At 57.5% G+C, this 18,627-nt stretch overlaps 1 protein-coding gene across 1 annotated transcript; it reads left to right on the top strand.

The window, feature by feature from the left end:
• Positions 1-231: 231 nt before the first annotated feature.
• PDGFA (platelet derived growth factor subunit A) lies at positions 232-18,029 on the top strand (the record flags this gene model as incomplete). Its single annotated transcript, XM_080703399.1, has 6 exons — positions 232-303; positions 1,647-1,743; positions 6,520-6,624; positions 8,385-8,572; positions 17,389-17,515; positions 17,974-18,029. The coding sequence occupies exons 1-6, from the start codon at positions 241-243 to the stop codon at positions 18,027-18,029; spliced, it is 636 nt and encodes a 211-aa protein (XP_080559525.1). The 5' UTR covers positions 232-240.
• Between the last annotated feature and the right edge of the window lie 598 nt (positions 18,030-18,627).

The following is an 18,627-nucleotide window of genomic DNA, read 5'->3' as shown; positions in this document are numbered from 1 at the left end:
CGGCCCGGGAGGCTGCCGGCTCCGCGGGCGCGCTCTCCTGTTCCTCCTCCTCCTCCTCGCTGGCGCCGCACTCACGGCTCGCGCCGGGCGCGCTCCGCCGACTCCCCGCTCTCCGCGCCACCCTCCTCCGGGCCGCGCTCCCTGAGGGATGGTACTGAATTTCGCCGCCACAGGAGCCCGGCTGGAGCGCCCGCCCCGCGGCCTCGCCTCCCCGCCGAGCCGCCAGCGCCTCGGGACGCGATGAAGACCTGGGCTTGCTTGCTGCTCCTCGGCTGCGGATACCTCGCCCATGCCCTGGCCGAGGTGGGTGCCACCCCCGCGCCCGTGCCCTCCGGCTTCCCAGGCGCACGCCCTCCCCCCGCGGGCCGGGTCTCCCAGGCTCTGCAGAGAGCGTGTGGATTTCGGCTAGGGTGGTCGGTGTTTTAATTTCCCCGATCGGGTCTCATTTTCTGCTGTGCCCAAGTGTGTCTGGTGAGTTTCCAGCGTGTTGCGTCCCTCCGCCTTTCGGGGACGGGGAGCGGCGAGGTGGACGAGTGGGGACAAACTTCGGGGGCGCGGGCGGCTCTCTAGGGAGGGGTGGCTGGGTTGCTGCGGGCAATGCAGTAACGGGGTACGGGCAGCAGAGAAGGGCGTGTGTGTGAGCCGGCGGGGCCCCGGGAGGGGGGGACAGGGCGGCGGGTAAACAGGTAGGGGCGGCTGCGGCGGAAGCCCGGGGCTGGGCATGGTGGGCTGCACCGAGTCGCGGCGGGGGGCTTGCTCCCCAAGCCCGGCTTGGCGTAGGGCCGGCGCGGGCCGGCCTGCCCGGGCCCTGCTTACAGGTGGCTGAGCGAGGCAGCTGGGGCTCGGCCGGGCCAGGCGCCCGCGCCCTCCCACCGCCGGCGTCCCCACCCCCCACCCCAGAGTCCCCCGGAGCTTTGCTGCGATTGAATGACTTTCCACGGTCCTTGTCGTGGGAACTTAGTGCTTGAGCCCCCCAGCGCCCCCCGACTCCCTCTAAACACCGGGAGGGAGAGGGGGGGGGGAGGCCGAGTGGTTGGGGGGGGGCGGGCAGGGCCGGGCGAGCCGCGAGGTGGACGTTTAACCCTCGCTCTCCCTGCAGTCTCTCTCGCCGCCGGCTGGATTTGGGCGTCCTAGTCGGCGCTAGGGCCGCGGCTGGGCCGGAGCGGGGTGGGGCGAGCGGGCGCGTGCGTGTGTGTGAGTGTGTGTGTGTGCAGGAGTGTGTGTGTGTGTGGCGAGGGGAGACCCTCCCCTCTGCGAGCTCGGCCCGGGATTCCGGGGCGTGAAATTTAAGCCCCTGGCTAGATGAAAGTGTTGGGGCTGCCGAGACTTTCGTCGTCCATCCGTGACGCATTTCGACCCGCTCTTTCTAGATGTTGATTTCACTATTAAACCAGAAACTCCTCGGCCCCCTCGCTGCCCCCAGACCTCCTGTAACTGACACCCCCGGCGAAGGCTGGAATGTGGGGGGTGGCTTTTGTTTGAGCACCTAAAAGCGAGGGTAAGGTCTGCCTTTGCAAAGGGCTGACCGGAATGGGGTTGGAGAACTTGGGGTCTCACCCACCCCACCCCGGCCTCGGGGGTCCGCGGGGGCTGCGGCGCCGCGGTCCCCTCGCTCCCCGGGCGCTGACCGTGTGGTCTCCTTGCAGGAAGCCGAGATCCCCCGCGAGCTGATCGAGCGGCTGGCCCGCAGTGAGATTCACAGCATCCGCGACCTCCAGCGACTCCTGGAGATAGACTCCGTAGGTAAATCGCGCCCCTGCCCTTGGCGCGGGGAGGGCGCGGGCGGCGGGCGGGGAGTCTGCGCGGAGCCGCCCCCCGCGCTGCTCAGGAGCGCACCGAAAGGTCAGAATCCACTCGGCGGTCATAAACGCCCAGGCGCATGAGTCAGGCGGTTCCCTTGCAGTCGCCACTTTCTCTCCCAGCGGCCGCCGAGGGCTGCCCGCTCGCCCGGGATTGTTTTCGTATTTAAGGAAAACGCCGCGTGTGTCACGGAAAGTTCAGCGGAGTAGAGGGCGTGGCGCCAGCTCCAGGTGTGCAGGCCCGGAGCGCGGCACCGGCCAGGGGGTGCGGCGGCCCGGGCCGGTGACCTGGACCGGCGGTCTTCCCGGCTAGGCCCGGAGGCTCAGGTCTTCTTTGGACGCTCCGCGTGCTTGTGCCGCGCTGGCCCTCCCATGGGCCTCGGTGGCTGAGCAGGAGCCTTTTCTCTTTTCAGGACCCAATAAAAAGGCGTGCCTTGGACACACGTGCTTGGAGCTATTTTTGGGGCTCACCCTCCGGGCCTGGAGCCCAGCCACTTTAGAAAACAGTTTACTTGTAAACGCAAGAGTTTTGAAGCTCTGGTTGGTGGCAGGGTTGGGCCAGACCCAGGTCCGCGAGGGGTCTGCGGTGGTGGCAGGGGCGGGGTTGGGGGCTGCGCATGGCGCTGGCCAGAGCCCTGTTGGAGGACAAGGTCTCCTCCATGCCGGCCTGGCGCCCTTTTCAAAATGACCACTTCGGCAACTGCGTCCTGAGTTTACTAGAGAGATACACATGCCCCGTGAGACTTACTGACTGGCTTTCAAAAGAGGCCCGAGATGAACTTGTCAAGAAAAGTAAGAAAGGCAGCCGAAGTGAAGAATTTTAAGTGAAATGAAGACTTTTTTTTTCCCCTCTCCCTGCAAACTACTCTGCAAAGGGTGGTGGTGGAATTAAGTAAAATCACATGGTCTAGTCATTTGGAAATTTGTACCTAATTATGGTGGTGGAGAGGCCTGAACTGTTTTCATTCCATGCCAAAACCATTTTCTAACAAGGCGGCTGGTTTCTGTAGTTTCTTGACCCAGGAAATCCTTGGCCTGATCCTTATCTGGCGTGGGGTAAGGTTTCACTTGAAGATCAGAGTTGGGCCGGGGGATTTTGATCCTGTCTCTTGATGTGCTATTGGGGGCCAAGGGTTTTGGCCTGGGTAGCTGGGAAAGCACTCCCCGGTGTTCGTGAGCCCCTGGTGGGTTTGGAGGCCCGGGAAGACTGCCCCTTCCCAGAAGGTTCCGGGGCTTTGCTTCCCGGGGTCGGGAGTGGGGCCTGGGAGGGCTGGGCCTCCCGTGGGCCTGGCATTGGATGTTATGGAAATGGGCCATTCACTTTCTGCTGGGGCCATTCTTATTCTAGTCTCTGCAGCCCCGCCTCCCCCACCCCCACCCATTAAGGCTGTTAACAGTGCCTCGCTGTGAGGCTTGCCGAACGCATTCCTGACCTGGGGGCTTCTAGGCTGGGGCCGCCTGTGGAGGGAGTAGAACGGAAAAAAGCTAGGGTGCACCTACAGCACGCCCTCCAGGCAGGTTTCAAATTGCCCCTATAAAAATGTCTCAGGAGCAGAACGCCTCCCTTCTGCCTTGGGGAATGCAGGGGGTGGGGTCAGGGTGCTCCAGTTCACCTGTCAGACCTTTGGGGTCTGTCTAGGATTCTCCTAGTGCCTAGAAAACTGAGAAGGGAGTGGGGCCTTTGGCGCACTCTTTGCTCCCTAGCCTTGGCCTGGGGTGAGGACCCTATGTGACAAACACCCCTCTTGGGTCCAGCCCATCCCCCCTACCCAGAGGAGTCTGGTCTCTGCTGTCAGGATGGCCTGTTGGCTCTCCAGCTTGTATTGGGGTGTCTTCTGACTCCTATTCCTGCATCAAGTGACTTGCCAAATTGCATCTTGCTGTTAGGGAGTGGTGCTGTAGGGGCCAGGTTTGGGGGAGTCCTGGTCCTGGTATCCAGGTTGCGTCTAGTCATGTAGAATGGAAGAGGTTCTGAGCACCCTGGTCTGCAGCCACCAGTCAGGGGGCAAGGCGCTTAGAGAAACAGTCTGATGGCCTCAGACCTCCCCAGGGGGTGGCCTCCAGGTGGGATCTTGGAGGCTGTGGCTGCAGAGAGCAGGAAGAGAGGTCTTGGGTACCCCAGCCAACTTCTCCCTTGAGTGGGCGGGGCTTTTTGATGGGCAGGTAACTCATCCAGTGGGCCCGCTGCATCCCCACTGGAGGTATTTTTTCTTCCAGCCTGGTAGCTCCCTAGCCCTGTGGCTAAACCTCCAGAGGCAGTAGGATTCCTGTCTGGGAATGTCACCAAGTCTGGGGCTTTCCAGGGTGCCGCTCAGGAGCAAGGAGGAGAGTGGTACCTGGGGGGTTTTCCACGGGTGATGTTGGAGTCCTGAGACCAGAGCGTGTCTTTTTGTGACCAGCGGCAGCCGCGGGGCTTGGGCCTGTTTGTTGTGTGTGGCGTGCCGGCGGGAGCTTTGTTCTCCAGAGCGGTCTGGCCAGGCGCCCATGGGTCATTGAGTAACTGATACATAAACATCCCCATCCTGACCATTAACACCCTGACCAGGACAGGCAGGCGGAATGTCTCCACTCTGAGCTGTCATGCGTCTTCTTGTGTGGACCTCAGTGCGTAAAAGACAAAATGGAAATGGCTGATTAACTGTCCTGAGAGCAGTTTTAGGGAATGATTCATGCTGGGCCGCGAGGGATCAGGTCTTCGAAGTTCCTGCTAGAGCGAGTTTCTTCTCAAGCAGTATAAATCAGAATGGCTGCTTCCCCCAGCGCGTGGTTCCTCTCTTGTTGGCTGGTGGCCGTCCATCTTGATGGGAGACAATGGGGCGGGATTGTAGCTAAAGAAATTGCCAGCTCATGAGGTCCTCGCTGCGCCATTAAGCTGTGCCCAGACGCCTGGGTGGTGGGAGATCCAGCCGCTCCCCCTGGTCCTGGAGGGTCATTTGCCCTTGTCTTGACTTCCTTTGGGCTGCAGATTCCTGTGAGAATCTGATGGCACCTTCTGCATACACATACCGGTTAAGACCCCAGTAAAACAGCGGATGCCAGTGTGGTTCTACCAAGGGCTCCAAGGGGTGGCGACTGATTTGGTCCTAGAAGCTAAGAGTGAGTGGACTGGTTGGTAGGCTTGGCCATGGCAAGATGGCCACCACCAGGACATGACTCATGTCACTTTTTTGTGCAAAAAAAAAAAAAAAAATGCTCCTTGTCACAGTTGGCCGATGGGAAATTTTTATTGCATGAGTAGTTCTGTTCTCATCTTATTTTGGGTCTCCAAAGGGGGAAAAAAAAATATATCGGTGGCATTGGAACATTGAGTCATTTTAAGGAAAAAGTTGGGCTTTGCTCAGATTTTATCTTTGTCTTCACACCTTGGGTGAGGTTTTCATTTTCATCTTGTGTGTGTGTGTGTGTGTGTGTGTGTGTGTGTGTGTGTGTGTGGCATTGGGGATTGATCCCAAGGACATTCTATCTCTGAGCTACACCCTTAGTCCTTTTTAATTTTTTTGAAACAGGGTCTTGCTAAGTTGCTGAGGGGTCTCTCTAAGGTGCAGAGGCTGGGCTTTGAATCTGCCATCCTTCTCAGCCTCCCAAGTCCTGAGATTTGTAATCCCTGTTGGGTTTTCAGCTTCAGTGTGTAGGTTCCTGGGAGTTACTTTGTGGACAGTCCTTGTTGCCAGGGTGGGCTGCACATCCTGCTCTGCTCTAGGCAGGGGCCTCAGTCTGGGCTAGTGCCTGGGGTCTGCTGAAGGGGGGGGGCACACTGAATGGTGGAGGGTTCTGGCTGTTAAGCACATACCCTTAGACGATCATTTGCCCGTGGGGAGGGGTCTCTCCAGCTAGGTCTGGTGGATTCAGGCTGGGAGGCAGGTGCACCGACTCTCCAGGTACAGGCTGTGCCAGGGGCCCTCTGCGTGCTGTGGTGTGGAGCTGGGGTTTTAGGCCTGGGCCATTGCTCTGGGGCTGGGGCCGCCCCGTGGTGCTCACTGCACGCGCATGGCGGTGGCAGGGGCCTTTCTGCACCTTCCCTTCTGAAGGCCAGAGCTTTAGACTGGCCTCACTTAAAGCTCCGAGAGTGGCCAGGCTGCCTCCTTGGTGTTTTCTCATGGCCTCTGCCCTTGGAACAGGCTTATTTCAGGAATGAGTGGGGTTTGGCTCGCAGCCCAGTCTGGCGTCGCTTCCGATGCCCCTCCAAGGTTAGGACACTTCCTCGTGGATTGGTTTACCGAGGGGCTTGGGGATTCAGTGCGGGGCGGGGGGTTTGCACATGTACCAGCAGGAGCCTCAGCAGCCCCCGCCTGCTGCAGTTCAGCCCAGTAACGGTGTGGCCTGGGCATATGGAGCCACCTGGGTGATATAGGCCCCTTGGCTCTGGGATGGATGGCTTGGGCCTTCCTGGCCTGGATCAGCCCTCAGTTGGCCTTCGCCAGAGGAAGAACCATGGGGAGGCATCTGGGGTCTGGTCCCCAGAGGATCTTAACAGAGGCTGTTGTCTTTTGGGGGACCTCCTTATTGACAAGACACTTTTGACTTGGCAGTGTTGTCTGCTGCACATCTGATTGGCCCCGATGGACATGGAGGGTCTGTGGGGATGCCGACTTCCCTGGGGAGGGTCGGACCTTTGTCCCCAGGCAGCCCGGAAAGCTGATCTGGAGACCCCATGTTCACCGTCCCTTTCCTTGGGGAGACCACACAGGTGCAGGTAGCCATGTTCTTTTTCTCCTTGTAGGAGCAGAGGATGCCTTGGAAACCAGCCTGAGAGCCCACAGGGGCCACGCCACCAAGCATGCCCCCGAGAGGCGGCCCGTGCCCATTCGGAGGAAGAGGAGCATCGGTGGGTTCAGGAGGCTGCCCAGGGCGGGTGGGCGGGTGGGGAGGGACTGGCCGGGAACCCCAGCCTGGGCTTCAGGTGAGCCACCAGGCTTGACCCTCCTCCATGAGACAAAGGCTGGGCCTGCTCCCTGGCCCTGGCCTCCTGCCCTCTGCGGAGGCTGCCCTGCTCCGCCTCCACGCGGTGTCTCCCGCCTGCCCCTGCTGCAGCCTGCAGCACGGTCTGGGCCAAGAGCTTCCAGGAGAGAAGAACCATCATAAATTCCTTAAGTGCTCCGTCTTGTCGGGGCTTGTCTGTGAGGAGCCCTTGCTGCAAAACGTGGCTGAGCGTAATTTCCAGTTCCTAATGTGGAGCACCAGCGCCGTCCTGGCCTCCAGCTAAAAGGCTGGGAGCAGCTGGCCATGCCAGGCCCGTGGCCGCAGACTCCGCACAGCCCCGCCCAACTCATGCTAGTCTCCAGGACTCCAGCTGGGCCTTTCTGGGGGAATAATCTCGCTCTCAATGGGCTTGGTCTGGGCCCTCTGGCCCCGGGGAGAGAAGGGTTGGGGGTGACCCACCCAGTCCCATCCCATCCCAGGCTGCCGCTGCTTACTATAGGGCTCCTGGCCTGGCTGCTACGCATCCCTGTGTGTCCCTGGGCAAGCAGATCCTCTCTGAGCTTTAATTACCAATGCGAAGGTGGATGTTATGTCTCCCACCTTCGGGTGCTTTGTGTGGGTGAAGGACTCCTAGTTGCTGTGAGCAGGGGATGTTATTTGGGTGGACATACATTTTCCTCCCTTCAGACCAGTCTCAGGCCAGCCCCCTCCAGCAGGTACAGACTGGGGTTGGGGGTGTATCTGCGAGGCAGGACAAGGCCCCTTGTCCAGTCTCTGTTAGGCCCACTGAGGACACTAGTATTTGTTCCTACCTGCGGTGCACGCCTCAGGCCCTTGGTCCTCTTACCCCTGGGGATGGAGGGGCGACTTCCTCCTGGCCCTCAGCCAGAGTCTTCGGTTCAGTTTAGGCTCCCCTTTCCTCCGCCCTGTCAGCCCAAAGGAGCCTGCAGAAGCTGGTTCTGCCGGCCCTGGAGAGTAGGGGCTGTGCATGTTGCTTCTGCATCCTAGGGGGTGCCATAGGTTTGTAGGCTGGGCCCTCAGCCCCTTGACAGGTCTCTGTCTCCCAGCTCCCTTCAGCTCTGGGCCTGGGGTCTAGGTGGCCACACTGTGTTGAGCACTATAGGGGGGGTCCCCAGAGCCTGCCCGGACCCCTCAGCCCCCTGGCCAGGCTCCTGGAACATGTCTAGGCAGCAGGGTCTCCCATGTTCCACTTCCATGGCCGGACATTGCCGGGCATCTGTTACCTAGTGATCAGCTGGGCCTGGTGGCCGACAGGGCCTGGTAAGGATCATCTGAGGGGGAAGGTGTATGCCCCAGGGTCCTGCGAGGCTTTCATCTGGTGTGCAGGTGCATTCCTTAGGGCTGTGATGGACCTGTGCTGAGGAGATGAGGGGAGAAGACAGTGACTGGGCCACTGCCTCCCTCTAGGCTGGTGTGGTGGCCTTTCGGTGACTTTCCTGAGTGGGTAACCGGGCCTGGGCAGTGTAGCAACTCCTTACTATGGCTGTGTGAGTCTCAGACCCAGCACATCCCATCTACGACCGGGCGTGCCCGGCTCCATCCCTGGGGGCCACCCAGGGCCTGCTTTGGGTCTTGCCTGGGTGGCCCTGGGAAGGGCAGGGGCGAGGAAGGCACGTGCCACTGACAGCGCTCTTGCCTCTGCAGAGGAAGCCGTTCCTGCGGTCTGCAAGACCAGGACGGTCATCTATGAGATACCTCGGAGCCAGGTGGACCCCACGTCGGCCAACTTCCTGATCTGGCCCCCGTGCGTGGAGGTGAAGCGCTGCACGGGCTGTTGCAACACGAGCAGCATCAGGTGCCAGCCCTCGCGGGTCCACCACCGCAGTGTCAAGGTGAGTGGTGTGGTGCAGGGGCGCGCGGCAGTTGGGGAGGACGAGGGCCCAGGCCAGCTTTGCTGCCCGTCTGTGGTCACTAGCTGTGTGGCCAGCACATGGCTTGGCACAAAGCCCTTCTCCAGGCAGGGGCCAGTCACAATGGCCTCTGAGGATGGCACTGTAGGGCATTCGGTTCTTGGTCCACCCCAAGTCCTGGGGACAGTTTTGGTGTTTCAGGTCTCTCTGGGCAGCTGGGTTGGGGCCTGTGGCTTTTGGCTTCATCAGTGGCCATGGGGTCTGGGTCTGAGGTTGATCTGACGGTCCTGGAAACTTGACTGCTGGCCTCCCTGTGGGATATCCTGGCCTGGGCACATTCTCTGTTTCAGAAGGATATGGCTGGGGTCTGGTGTCAGGGGCTTGTGTAGTCTGGTTGAGGCTGTAGTGTTTGGGGCTCCCATCCAGGGCCTGGACACTGGTTCTGGTTGGTTATAGCACTGTGATGGTCCCGCGTGGGCCTTGGGTTACCCTTGGAGGATGGTGGATCTGAGCAGGGGTGCTTTTCCTGGGTGACAGGATCCCTGGAATTAGGACTGAAACGTTCAGTTCCAGAGTGCTATTGGAACTCATTCTTTGACTCTTTTTTTTTTTTTTTTTGGTGTTACTAGGGTTCCTGGAAGCCCTTCAATCTCTGGGCTATACCTCCTAGACCTTATGTTTTTTTAATTTGGAACCTGTGGATCCTCCTGTCTCCGCCTCCCAAGTGTGGGGATTACAAGCGTGCCGGGCTATTCTTTTTTTTTTTTTTTTTTTTAACAGGGTCTTTGTAGGTTGATGACAGTCTCATTACTTGCCGAGGCTGTCCTTGAACCTGTGATCTTACTGTCTCAGCCTCCTAGGTACTAAGATTATAGGCATAGGCTTGGCTATCATTCCTTGATTCTAGAGAAAAAAAATAAAATTCATCTATCTGAGCCAGGTGCTCAGCTGGGATTATCTGTGATCTCAGTACTCGGGAGGCTGAGACAGGAGGATTGCAGGTTTGTGGCCAACCTTGCAACTTAGCAAGACCTTCAGCAACTTAGGGAGACCCTGTTTCAAAATAAAAAATAAAAATTAGAGGTCTGGGGTGTGGCTTAGAGGTAGAATGCCTCTGGGCTCAATCCCTAGCATTATACACACACACAATAAAATAAAACCCCTCATTTGACCAGACCCTGGGCCCTGGAGGGAGAAGCTGTCTTGCTTAAGGACCTGCCGCCACTGAGCCAATTACTTGTCACACGATCAGGTGCCTTAGACCTCACCCGGGTGCCTTAGACCTGTGGCTGGGACTTATCTTGACCCCCAGGACTTGGTCTTCACAGAGCCCTGGGGATGAAGTGAGTACATTCCACATCTGACTGCTGGGATCTCCTAAACCAGACGTGTCCCTTCAAGAGCCCTAGGGCTTCTGTGGGCCCTGGGGGCTTGTCTGAGGAACTCCTCTGTCTGCAGAGTCGGTGCACTGACCCAGGCCTCCGGGCTCAAGGGGCCAGGGACCTTTCCCCTGATGTCCAGTTGTCCCTCCCCCACTGCTCCCAGCCCAGCCTCTGCTGTCCTTGGGCTCCAGGGTTCCCAGTGGTAATGTTGAAGTCTCAGACCCCTGAGAGTTTGGGGCACCTGCCCTTTTGCTCTTGGTTACGGTGGTGGGTCAGATCCAGGTGAGATGTCAGCCCGGGGGACTGTCCTTAGGTGTCTGAAATGGGGCTTGTAGGGATTGGGTGCTGGTGTAAAGAGGGTAGCTAGAGACCTCTGGGAGCCCCACATAGCTCCCTTTTCTTTCCAGGGGGGAAAGATGGAGTGTTATCTTGTAAGCTCAGCCGTGGTACAAGACACCATTGGAGGGCCTTCCCTGGTCCTGCATCCCTGGGCCTGGGAGGCCTCCCAGTTGCCTGCCCTGGGAGAGGCCTCTCTTCTGTGCTGTCCCCGAGTCTTGTCAGCCCGAGGGGATGGAGTCCTGTAGCCAGCGGAGCAGGCCTTCCCCAGACCCTGTCTTCAAGAAGGCTTCTCCCCCTGCCCACCCACCCCAGGCTGCAGAGGACATCCGGCCCAGACACTGGGTCTCTGGCGCAAGGGACAGAAAGTCAGGGAACAGGAGGCCCACTGTGGAGGCTGAGCAGGAGGCCTGTCCTGATACAGGTGGGATCCCGGCAGATGTTGACCTGGACTGAGGGAGAAGGGCCAGGAATCCCACACTTAGTCAGAGCTGAGTCCCAGGGGATGGACGCCAGGCCAGGGAGGCTCACGCAGCCCCGCCACGAGTGCCATTGGCCCTGATTCTGGTTCTGGATTTGTTGTTGCTGTTGTGTTTTCCCCCTTAGTATGGGGGTTTGAAGCCAGGGCACTCTCCCTCTGAGCTCTACCCTCAGCTCTATTTTATTCTTTATTTTGAAACAAGGTCTCACTCAGTTGTGAGGGAGGGCCTCACTAAGTTGCTGAACTTGTGTTCCTCCTTTCTCAGCTTCCAAAGTCCTGGGACTGTAGGCATGCGCCGCTGTGCCCAGCTTAGTCTTTATGGCCTCTTGATTGGATTGAGGTTGGCAGGCCTCTCTTGGCAGATGCAGCTGGCGGGTGAGTGGTCTCCCTGTATGTCCTAGGCTCAGCGGAAGCCTGCCCAGGACTCTGGGGGTCGTCAGTGGCCAGTCCCCTGTGACTTACACAGGGGTGGGTAGCTCAGGGACACAGGCCTGCACCGGGGTCACAGTGTGAGGCCTGGGCTGGGCTTTCCTCTCTTCCCGGGGCATCTGGAAGAGGCCTTCACCCAGGCCCAGTGCCCATTGGGATTGCTAGGCTGCCATTGACCATCCACCCCGAGGTGAGGTGGCTGGAGTCCCTGCCTGGGCCTCTCTCTCTATTCTGCTCCCTGTGGTCAGCATGGGGTATCTGGCCCCTGGTTCCATCTTCTATATCTTCCTTGGAGGCTGGAAGAGGGCACAGAGGCTGGTGGACCGGCTTGTCCCACGCCGCCGCATGTTTGGATGTTTCATTGGGATGGAACCGATGCCTGACATCCCCGTCCAGAGTGAGGGTAGAACTTGATGGTCCTGATCTGGCACTGGGTGGGGCCAGCTCTGAGCTGCCAGGACCCTAGGCTGCTGCCTCCACAGAGGATTTCAGAGCAGCCTTAAGAGCCAGGACCCAGTGTGCACTGGGAAGCTGCTCAGCCCCAGTCTCCAGGAGCTTTGCATGGTCCTCAGGCTGGGCTGTGGCTCTGCTGGGCTGGGCCTCGCTCCCTGGTGGAGTTCAGAGCAGTGCTCTGGAGAGGAGTTCCAGTTCAGGGTCTTGGAGGGAGGTGGCTGTGGCAGCATTGGGCTGGGGAGAAAGGTCCTTGCCCAGTGTCCCTGCCCCTCCCCATGGCCAGAGGTCTCAGAGCCCAGGGAGGCTGAGTGCCACGCGGTGGGTAAGGACTCCCTGGCTTGTCCTGTGTCTGGGAGCCCTGGAGTCTGGGATCCCTGGATTCTAGATGCAAGGTGGGGCTCTGCATTGTATCTTTTTTTTTTTTTTTTTTTTTTTTTTTTTGGGCACTGAGGATTGAACCCAGGGGCATTTATTGTATTTGTGAGCTACACCCATAGTCCTATTTATTTATTTATTTATTTATTTATTTATTTTTCGGGTCTGGGGATGGAACCCAGAGGCATTTGATCTCCGAGCTACACCCCCTGCCCAAATTTTTATTCTCTATTTTTGAAACCGGGTCTCACTGAGTTGCGGAGGGCGGCACTAAGTAGCTGAGGCTGTGGGTGAACCGCGATCCTTCGGTCTCAGCTTCCCAAATGCTGGGATTACAAGCGTGCGCCACCACGCCCGACTCCTTTTGATTTTTTACTGTGAGACAAGGTCTCTCTCACTAAGTTGCTGAGGGTCTTGTTAAGTTGCCCAGGCTGGCCCTGTGCCCGCAATCCTCCTTGCCTCAGCCTCCCAAGTACTAGGGTACAGACAGGCCTGTGCCACTGTGTCTGGCTTGCTTTGCGCTATTTTGAAGCTTGGCATGGGCGACCTTCCTGGGTGGCTGTGGGGGTCCTTGTAAAGAGGGAGGCTTGGGGGAAGTTTTTAATGCTGGCTTAGCCAAGGAAATGAAGATGTCCAGTGAGTGGCAGGCCTGGGGTCTTTGGGGTGGGGCCCAGGATTCAAAGCTGTAGGGCCCTGGAGAAATCACTTGCTAGTCTATGCTCCAACACCTGGTCTATAAAATGGGCCAAAATCATCCCCTTGCAGCTGTCTGTAGAGTTTACAGTGTGGGTGGGTGATGCCTCTGTCCTGAGACTCTGGAAGGGTTGGGACCAGCCTGGGGTTGGGGGGGTGCCTCTGGTGCAGGGGTGGTCATGGTCATGCAGACCAGAGTGTTGGGGTGTCTGGTGTGATTGAGGTATAACTCACACATCCTGGAGACAGCAAGGGGAGGGGTAGGAGGGCCTAGGGGTATCCTAGTATATTATAGACTCTGTTTTCAGACTTGACTTTCGTGGAGGAGGCTCTTGAGGATTTAATATTCATAACGTGTTCTTGGGGGAAAAATGTAGCCATTTCCTGGCCAGACAGAGGTGGCGGAGCCGCCGGAATCCTCGCATACCGGGAGCAGGTGTAATCATACATCGCTGTTTGTTTTTCTCTGATAAACATGTGCCTGTCTGGCAGAAAGTGGCCCCCAGACCAGAGTGGCCCTGTTGTGTGCCCCTCCATCGGGGACTGTGAGGATGCCTTGCCAGAGTCCTAGGAGCTGCCTGGGTTGGGGTCCACTGAGCCCAGGCCCCAGTGCCTGCCCTGCGTGGGAAACTGGGTGTGGCTACTATTGACCAAAGAGGCTGTGCCCCACCTGGAGGGCCCAGGCTGAGGCCAAGGCGAGCGCCCTGCCCGAGCCTGGGGACTCTGGGGTGGGCTGAGCCCTGTAGGAGCCCTTGGAGGGCTCCTGTGTAGCTTTCCCTGAACAGGGGCTGGGAGCTGGTTTTGGCAAGATGGGCAAAGTGTTAAAAGTACTGCACCTAGCTGGTCATGGTGGCACACGCTTGTAATCCCCGCACTTGGGAGGCAGAGACAGGAGGATCGCGCAGGTTTGAAACCAGCCTTGCTGGCTTAAGAGACCCTGTTTCCAAATAAAAATATAAAATAGGTCTGGGAGTGTAGCCCGGAGGTAGAAGGGTTTCCAGGAACCCCAGTACCACACACACAAAAAAGTGCACCTAGCTGAGCATGGTGGCACATGCCTATATAGTATGCTGAGACAGGAAGACCACAGGTTCAAGGCCAGCCTCAGCAACTTAGCAAGACCTTGTTTCCAAATAAAAAATAAAACAGAACTGGGGGTATAGCTCAAAGGTAGAATGCCCCTGGTTTCGATCCTCAGCACCTGAATAAATGAATAAATAAATAAATAAATAAAATATTGTACCTGTGCCTCATGCAGTGAGTGGCTCACGGCTACAATCTAGTACTTGAGGGGATGAAACAGAAGCATTGCAGGTTCAAGGCCAGAGTCAGTTCGCAATAACTTAACGAGACCCGGTTTCAAAACAAAAATTAACTTGGAAGGCTGAGTGAGGAGGATGGCAGTTTTGAGGCCAGCCTCAGCAACTTAGTGAGACGCCTGTTTCAAAATAAAAAATAATTTAGCTGGGCGTGGTGGCGCACGCTTGTAATCCCAGCATTTGGGAGGTTGAGACAGGAGGATCTCGGTTTGCGGCTAGCCTCAGCTACTGAGTGAGGCCACTTGCAACTCAGTGAGACCCTGTTTCAAAATAAAGAATAAAAAAATAGGGCTGGGGGTGTAGCTCAGAGGAAGAATGCCCCTGGATTCCACCCCAGTAACACACACACACACACACACACACACACACACACACACACTTAAAAAGGGCTAGGATTGCCGGGCGTGGTGGTGCACGCTTGTAATCCCAGCATTTGGGAGGCTGAGACTGGAGGATCGAGGTTCGCGGACAGCCTCAGCTATTTAGTGAGGCCCTCTGCAACTTAGTGAGACCCTGTTTCAAAATAAAGAATAAAAAATAAGGCAGGGAGTGTAGCTCGGAGGTTGAATGCCCCTGAGTTCCATCTCCAGACCCACACACACACATACACACAAAGGGCTAGGATTGTAGTTCAGAGGTAGAATGCTCCTGGCTACACTGAGTCCCTAGGTTCAATTCTCAGTACCCCCCCACCCCCGCCAGAAGAGCTGGGATGCTCAGTGGCAGAACACCCTTGGATTCAACAACAACAAAAATGTGTCTTTAGTAGCCAGCTCTGTCCCAGTCCTGGGTGCCTCTGCAGGATGGCCTCCTGCTTCTTACCAGGCGGTGGGGAGAGGTGATCCTTGGAACTTTGTTCCCATTTCCCAGGCCAGTGTAAGAGCACAGCCCACAGATCCCTTCCTCCCAGCTGGCTGACTGGAAAAGGGTGTTGTGGGCTGTCCTAGGGCTCCGTGCCCAGGCCGGGTTTCCCACCTCCTGACAGAGCGAAACCTCCTGGCTGACCCCTGACCCCTGGCCCACGCCCTGCGCTCTGAGCTCAGACCAGGAGGGCCGTGTTCACACCTGAGGCAGCCCGCACCTCTCCACACACCCGCCTCGCCGGCAGCCTTTGCACCTCGGGTTAACCATTAATGCAGCTGAGGTGGCAGCCGCAGCAGGCTCTGGCCAAGCCTAGTCCCCAACACCTTAGGGGACCCTGTCTGGTCCCCTGCAGGTGGCTGCTAGGTCAAGTATAAGGCTGACCCTTCTGTGCCCCCCTCCCCATTCTTCTAGACCCCACACCCTGAAAAGGTGTGTCCCTTGTTTACCCTACGGTTGACTGGGGTCAGGGTCTCCAGGCTGGGGGCATCTCTCTGGTCCCGGCCCAGGGCCTCCTTGCCCTGGCACTGTGCCAGGTGCCCCGTGTTTCCAAACCCCAAGGACTCAGGTAACCCAGTGTATGAACAGGTGCAGGGCAAGGCTGCCTTTGGGATGTAGACACAGGTGGCGCCTACTGTGTGTATGGTCCAGCGGGCTGGGTATGGACCCTTCCCAGAATTTTCTCCAGATGGTTAGTGGTGGGTTGCCACACATGCTGTTGGGAATCATCTTGGGAAAGGGGCTTCCTGTTCCTCAGTTTCCCTTTCTGGCCATGCGGGCGAAGACCTGCTTCCTCACAGGGTGGTTAGGAGCAGTGCTCGTCTTGGGACATTCCCAAGGAAAGCGACCTAGAGAGCTGTTTCTTGTCCATGTGCCAGGAAGAAGCCAGGATGTGCCTGTTGCCTGCTCCCCTCCGGGGCAGGTGCTTCCCAGCACGTGCTTTAGGTGTCTGCTGTATGCATCTACGTATAAATGTGTGTAGGGACGTAGTTCTGTTCCCATGCCTGAGCGTGCGTCGTCTAGGGAACGGCCATCACTGTGGATGCCCGAGATGCCTGTTCCCACGGCTGGCAATTGATTCTTGGCCCTGTTCTTGGACACCTGGAGGTTGGGCCTACACTGGCCATTTTCTCCTCTGCCTTCCTGAGAGCCTCCTTTATAGAGGAGGCTCCCACTGAGTTCTGGCAGGAGAACCACGTGGGCCATCAGTCCCGTCAGAACTCTTTGGTACTTGGGAGGCTGAGACAGGAGGATTGCAGGTTTGAGGCCAGTCTCAGTAACTTATTTTTATGAAAAACGATATAGGGTTGAAATGTGTGCCTCTAAGATAGAATGTGGCCCCTAGGTTCAATCCCCAGTTCCAGCTGGGCGTGGCAGCGTACGCTTGTAATCCCAGCATTGGGAGGCTGAAACAGGAGGATCCGGGTTCTTGGCCAGCCTCAACTACTTAGTGATAGGCCCTTGCAATTCAGTGAGACCCTGTTTCAAAGTAAGGAATAAAAAATGGGGCTGGGGTTAGTATTCCCCAGGGTTCAATCCCAAGTACTGCAAAAAAAAAAAAAAAAAAAATCTTTGTGGGGACATGAGCTATGTTGACCCAGAGGACCTTGGGCAAGTGGGGCTAGGTCTTCCCTGAGAGAGGACTGGGTGAGGCGGAGCCCAGCAGCTTCTCTTTTCCCCTTAGTAATAAAATGTGCATTTGAGAACATTTCCCGGTGCATGTAAACTAGAAACAGATACCTTGCCTGTCACCTGTCACCTGTGCCTCAGGTGTAGCCTTCAGACCTTCTGAGAACACGTGACTTTGGGATGACTTTATTTTACATCTTTATTTATTTAGTGGTACTGGGGGTGGACCCCAAGGGCCTTCTACCTCCTGGCTGTATCCCCAGCGTATTTTATTTTTCTTTGGAAACAGAACCTTGCCAAGTTGCTGAAAGCCTCACTAAATTGCTAAGGCTATCCTCAAACCTGTCATCTTCTTGTCTCAGCCTCCCAAGTATGGGGAGTACAGGCACGCGCCATCACAACAACTTCTTTGGTTGGTTTGTTTATTTTGGCACTAGGGACTGAACCCAGGGGCATTTTACCTTTAAGTCACACCCCTAGCCCTATTTTTTATTCTTTATTTTGAAACAGGGTCTCACTAAGTTGCCAAGGGCCTCACTAAATACCTGAGGCTGCCCGTGAACCTGCGATCCTCCTGTGCCAGCCTCCCAAGTACTGGGATTACAAGCGTGCGCCACCACGCCCGGCTCTGGTTTATTTTAAACAAAAACAGGACCGAGCTTGTATTTATTTGTTTGTTTGTTTATTTTTCACCTAGCACTCCCCGCTGGAGGTGGGGTAGCTGGGAGGAGGAGGTTGAGATTGGTTGATCTCCGCCCTCAGCTTGGGGTGGGCCAAGAAGCATCGGGTCCAAAGCCTCATCCGGTGTCACCTGGAGTCACATGGCTTTGCTCTCGGCAGGTGGCCAAGGTGGAGTACGTCAGGAAGAAGCCGCGGTTGAAAGAGGTCCAGGTGAGGCTGGAGGAACACCTGGAGTGCGCATGCGCGCCCTCCAGCCTGAGTCCGGACCATCGGGAAGAGGAGACAGGTAAGTGGCTGCGGTGGCCCTGGCACAGGGCCTGAAGTGTTTGGGCTGCAGCTTGGAGGGGTTGGTGCCTGGGACAAGGGACACCTGGGGATTGGGCGGGAGATGGGCCTAGCAGAGCAAGGCCGGCAGGTTGGGTGGGATGGGGCCGCTCAGATGTGTCTGCACACCGCTCCGCCTGGGTGCGCAGACCCAGCAGGTGGACACTGGACATGAGTTACAGCCTGGCTGGCCAGGTCCCGACCTTCACCCTGCAGGCACTCTGCCCGGCAGCAGTGTGGTGCTTGTGACCTGCAGCCAGGCCAGCCCGGGGCACAGAGGAGGGGACCCGGAAGCGTCCTGGTACCAGGGCGGACCGAGTTTTCTTTCAGAAAGATAAGCACCGCAGGTATTTATTGCGGCCGCTTTGCACCGGGCAGCCTTCCCCGAGGCCCCCACCAACCCTGCCCTTTCATTAACAGGAAGGCGTAGGGAGTCAGGTAAAAAACGGAAAAGAAAAAGGTTAAAACCCACCTAGAGCGCCAGCCAGGTAGGCCCTGCCGCCGGGACCCCGCAGGGCTGGGGCGCCAATCCACCGATCACTGCAGCCAATCAGCTTCCTTGGTTGGCGATCACTGCAGCCAATCAGCTTCCTCGGTCGGCGCGGGCTTCGTGTCTGCTGGGCTTGGGCCTCCTCGCGCTGGTCCCCGCCATGCTTGGCTCTCCTCCTGTGGTTGATTGGGCTGCAGAGCATCACACACAAGCCGAGGGGTTTGGGGTTCTGGAGTGGCGGTGGTGGCTCTGGACGTCTATTAGCTGGAACCACCACGGGCAGGTTGCCCACCCTGTTGACAGATGGACAAACTGAGGCTTCACAGATTACACGTGAGCGGTATTGGAGACTTAAGTCGATCTGAAAGCGCTTCATAAATGCACAGCTAGCTGGGTGTAGCTAGCACACTTGTAATCCCAGCATTCGGGAGGCGGAGACCGGAGGATCGCAGTTCGCAGACAGCCTCAGCTACTTAGCGAGGCCCTTCGCAAATCAGTGAGACTTTGTTTCAAAATAAAGAATAAAAAAATAGGGTTGGGGGCGTAGTTCGGAGGTAGAATGCCCCTGGGTTCCATCCCCAGTA

Source organism: Muscardinus avellanarius (genome assembly GCF_963383645.1).
Source record: "Muscardinus avellanarius genome assembly, chromosome: 10".
In the NCBI taxonomy this organism is placed as follows: domain Eukaryota; kingdom Metazoa; phylum Chordata; class Mammalia; order Rodentia; family Gliridae; genus Muscardinus; species Muscardinus avellanarius.
Note: the sequence above shows the minus strand (reverse complement) of the source record. Positions and strands in the feature narration are given on the sequence as shown.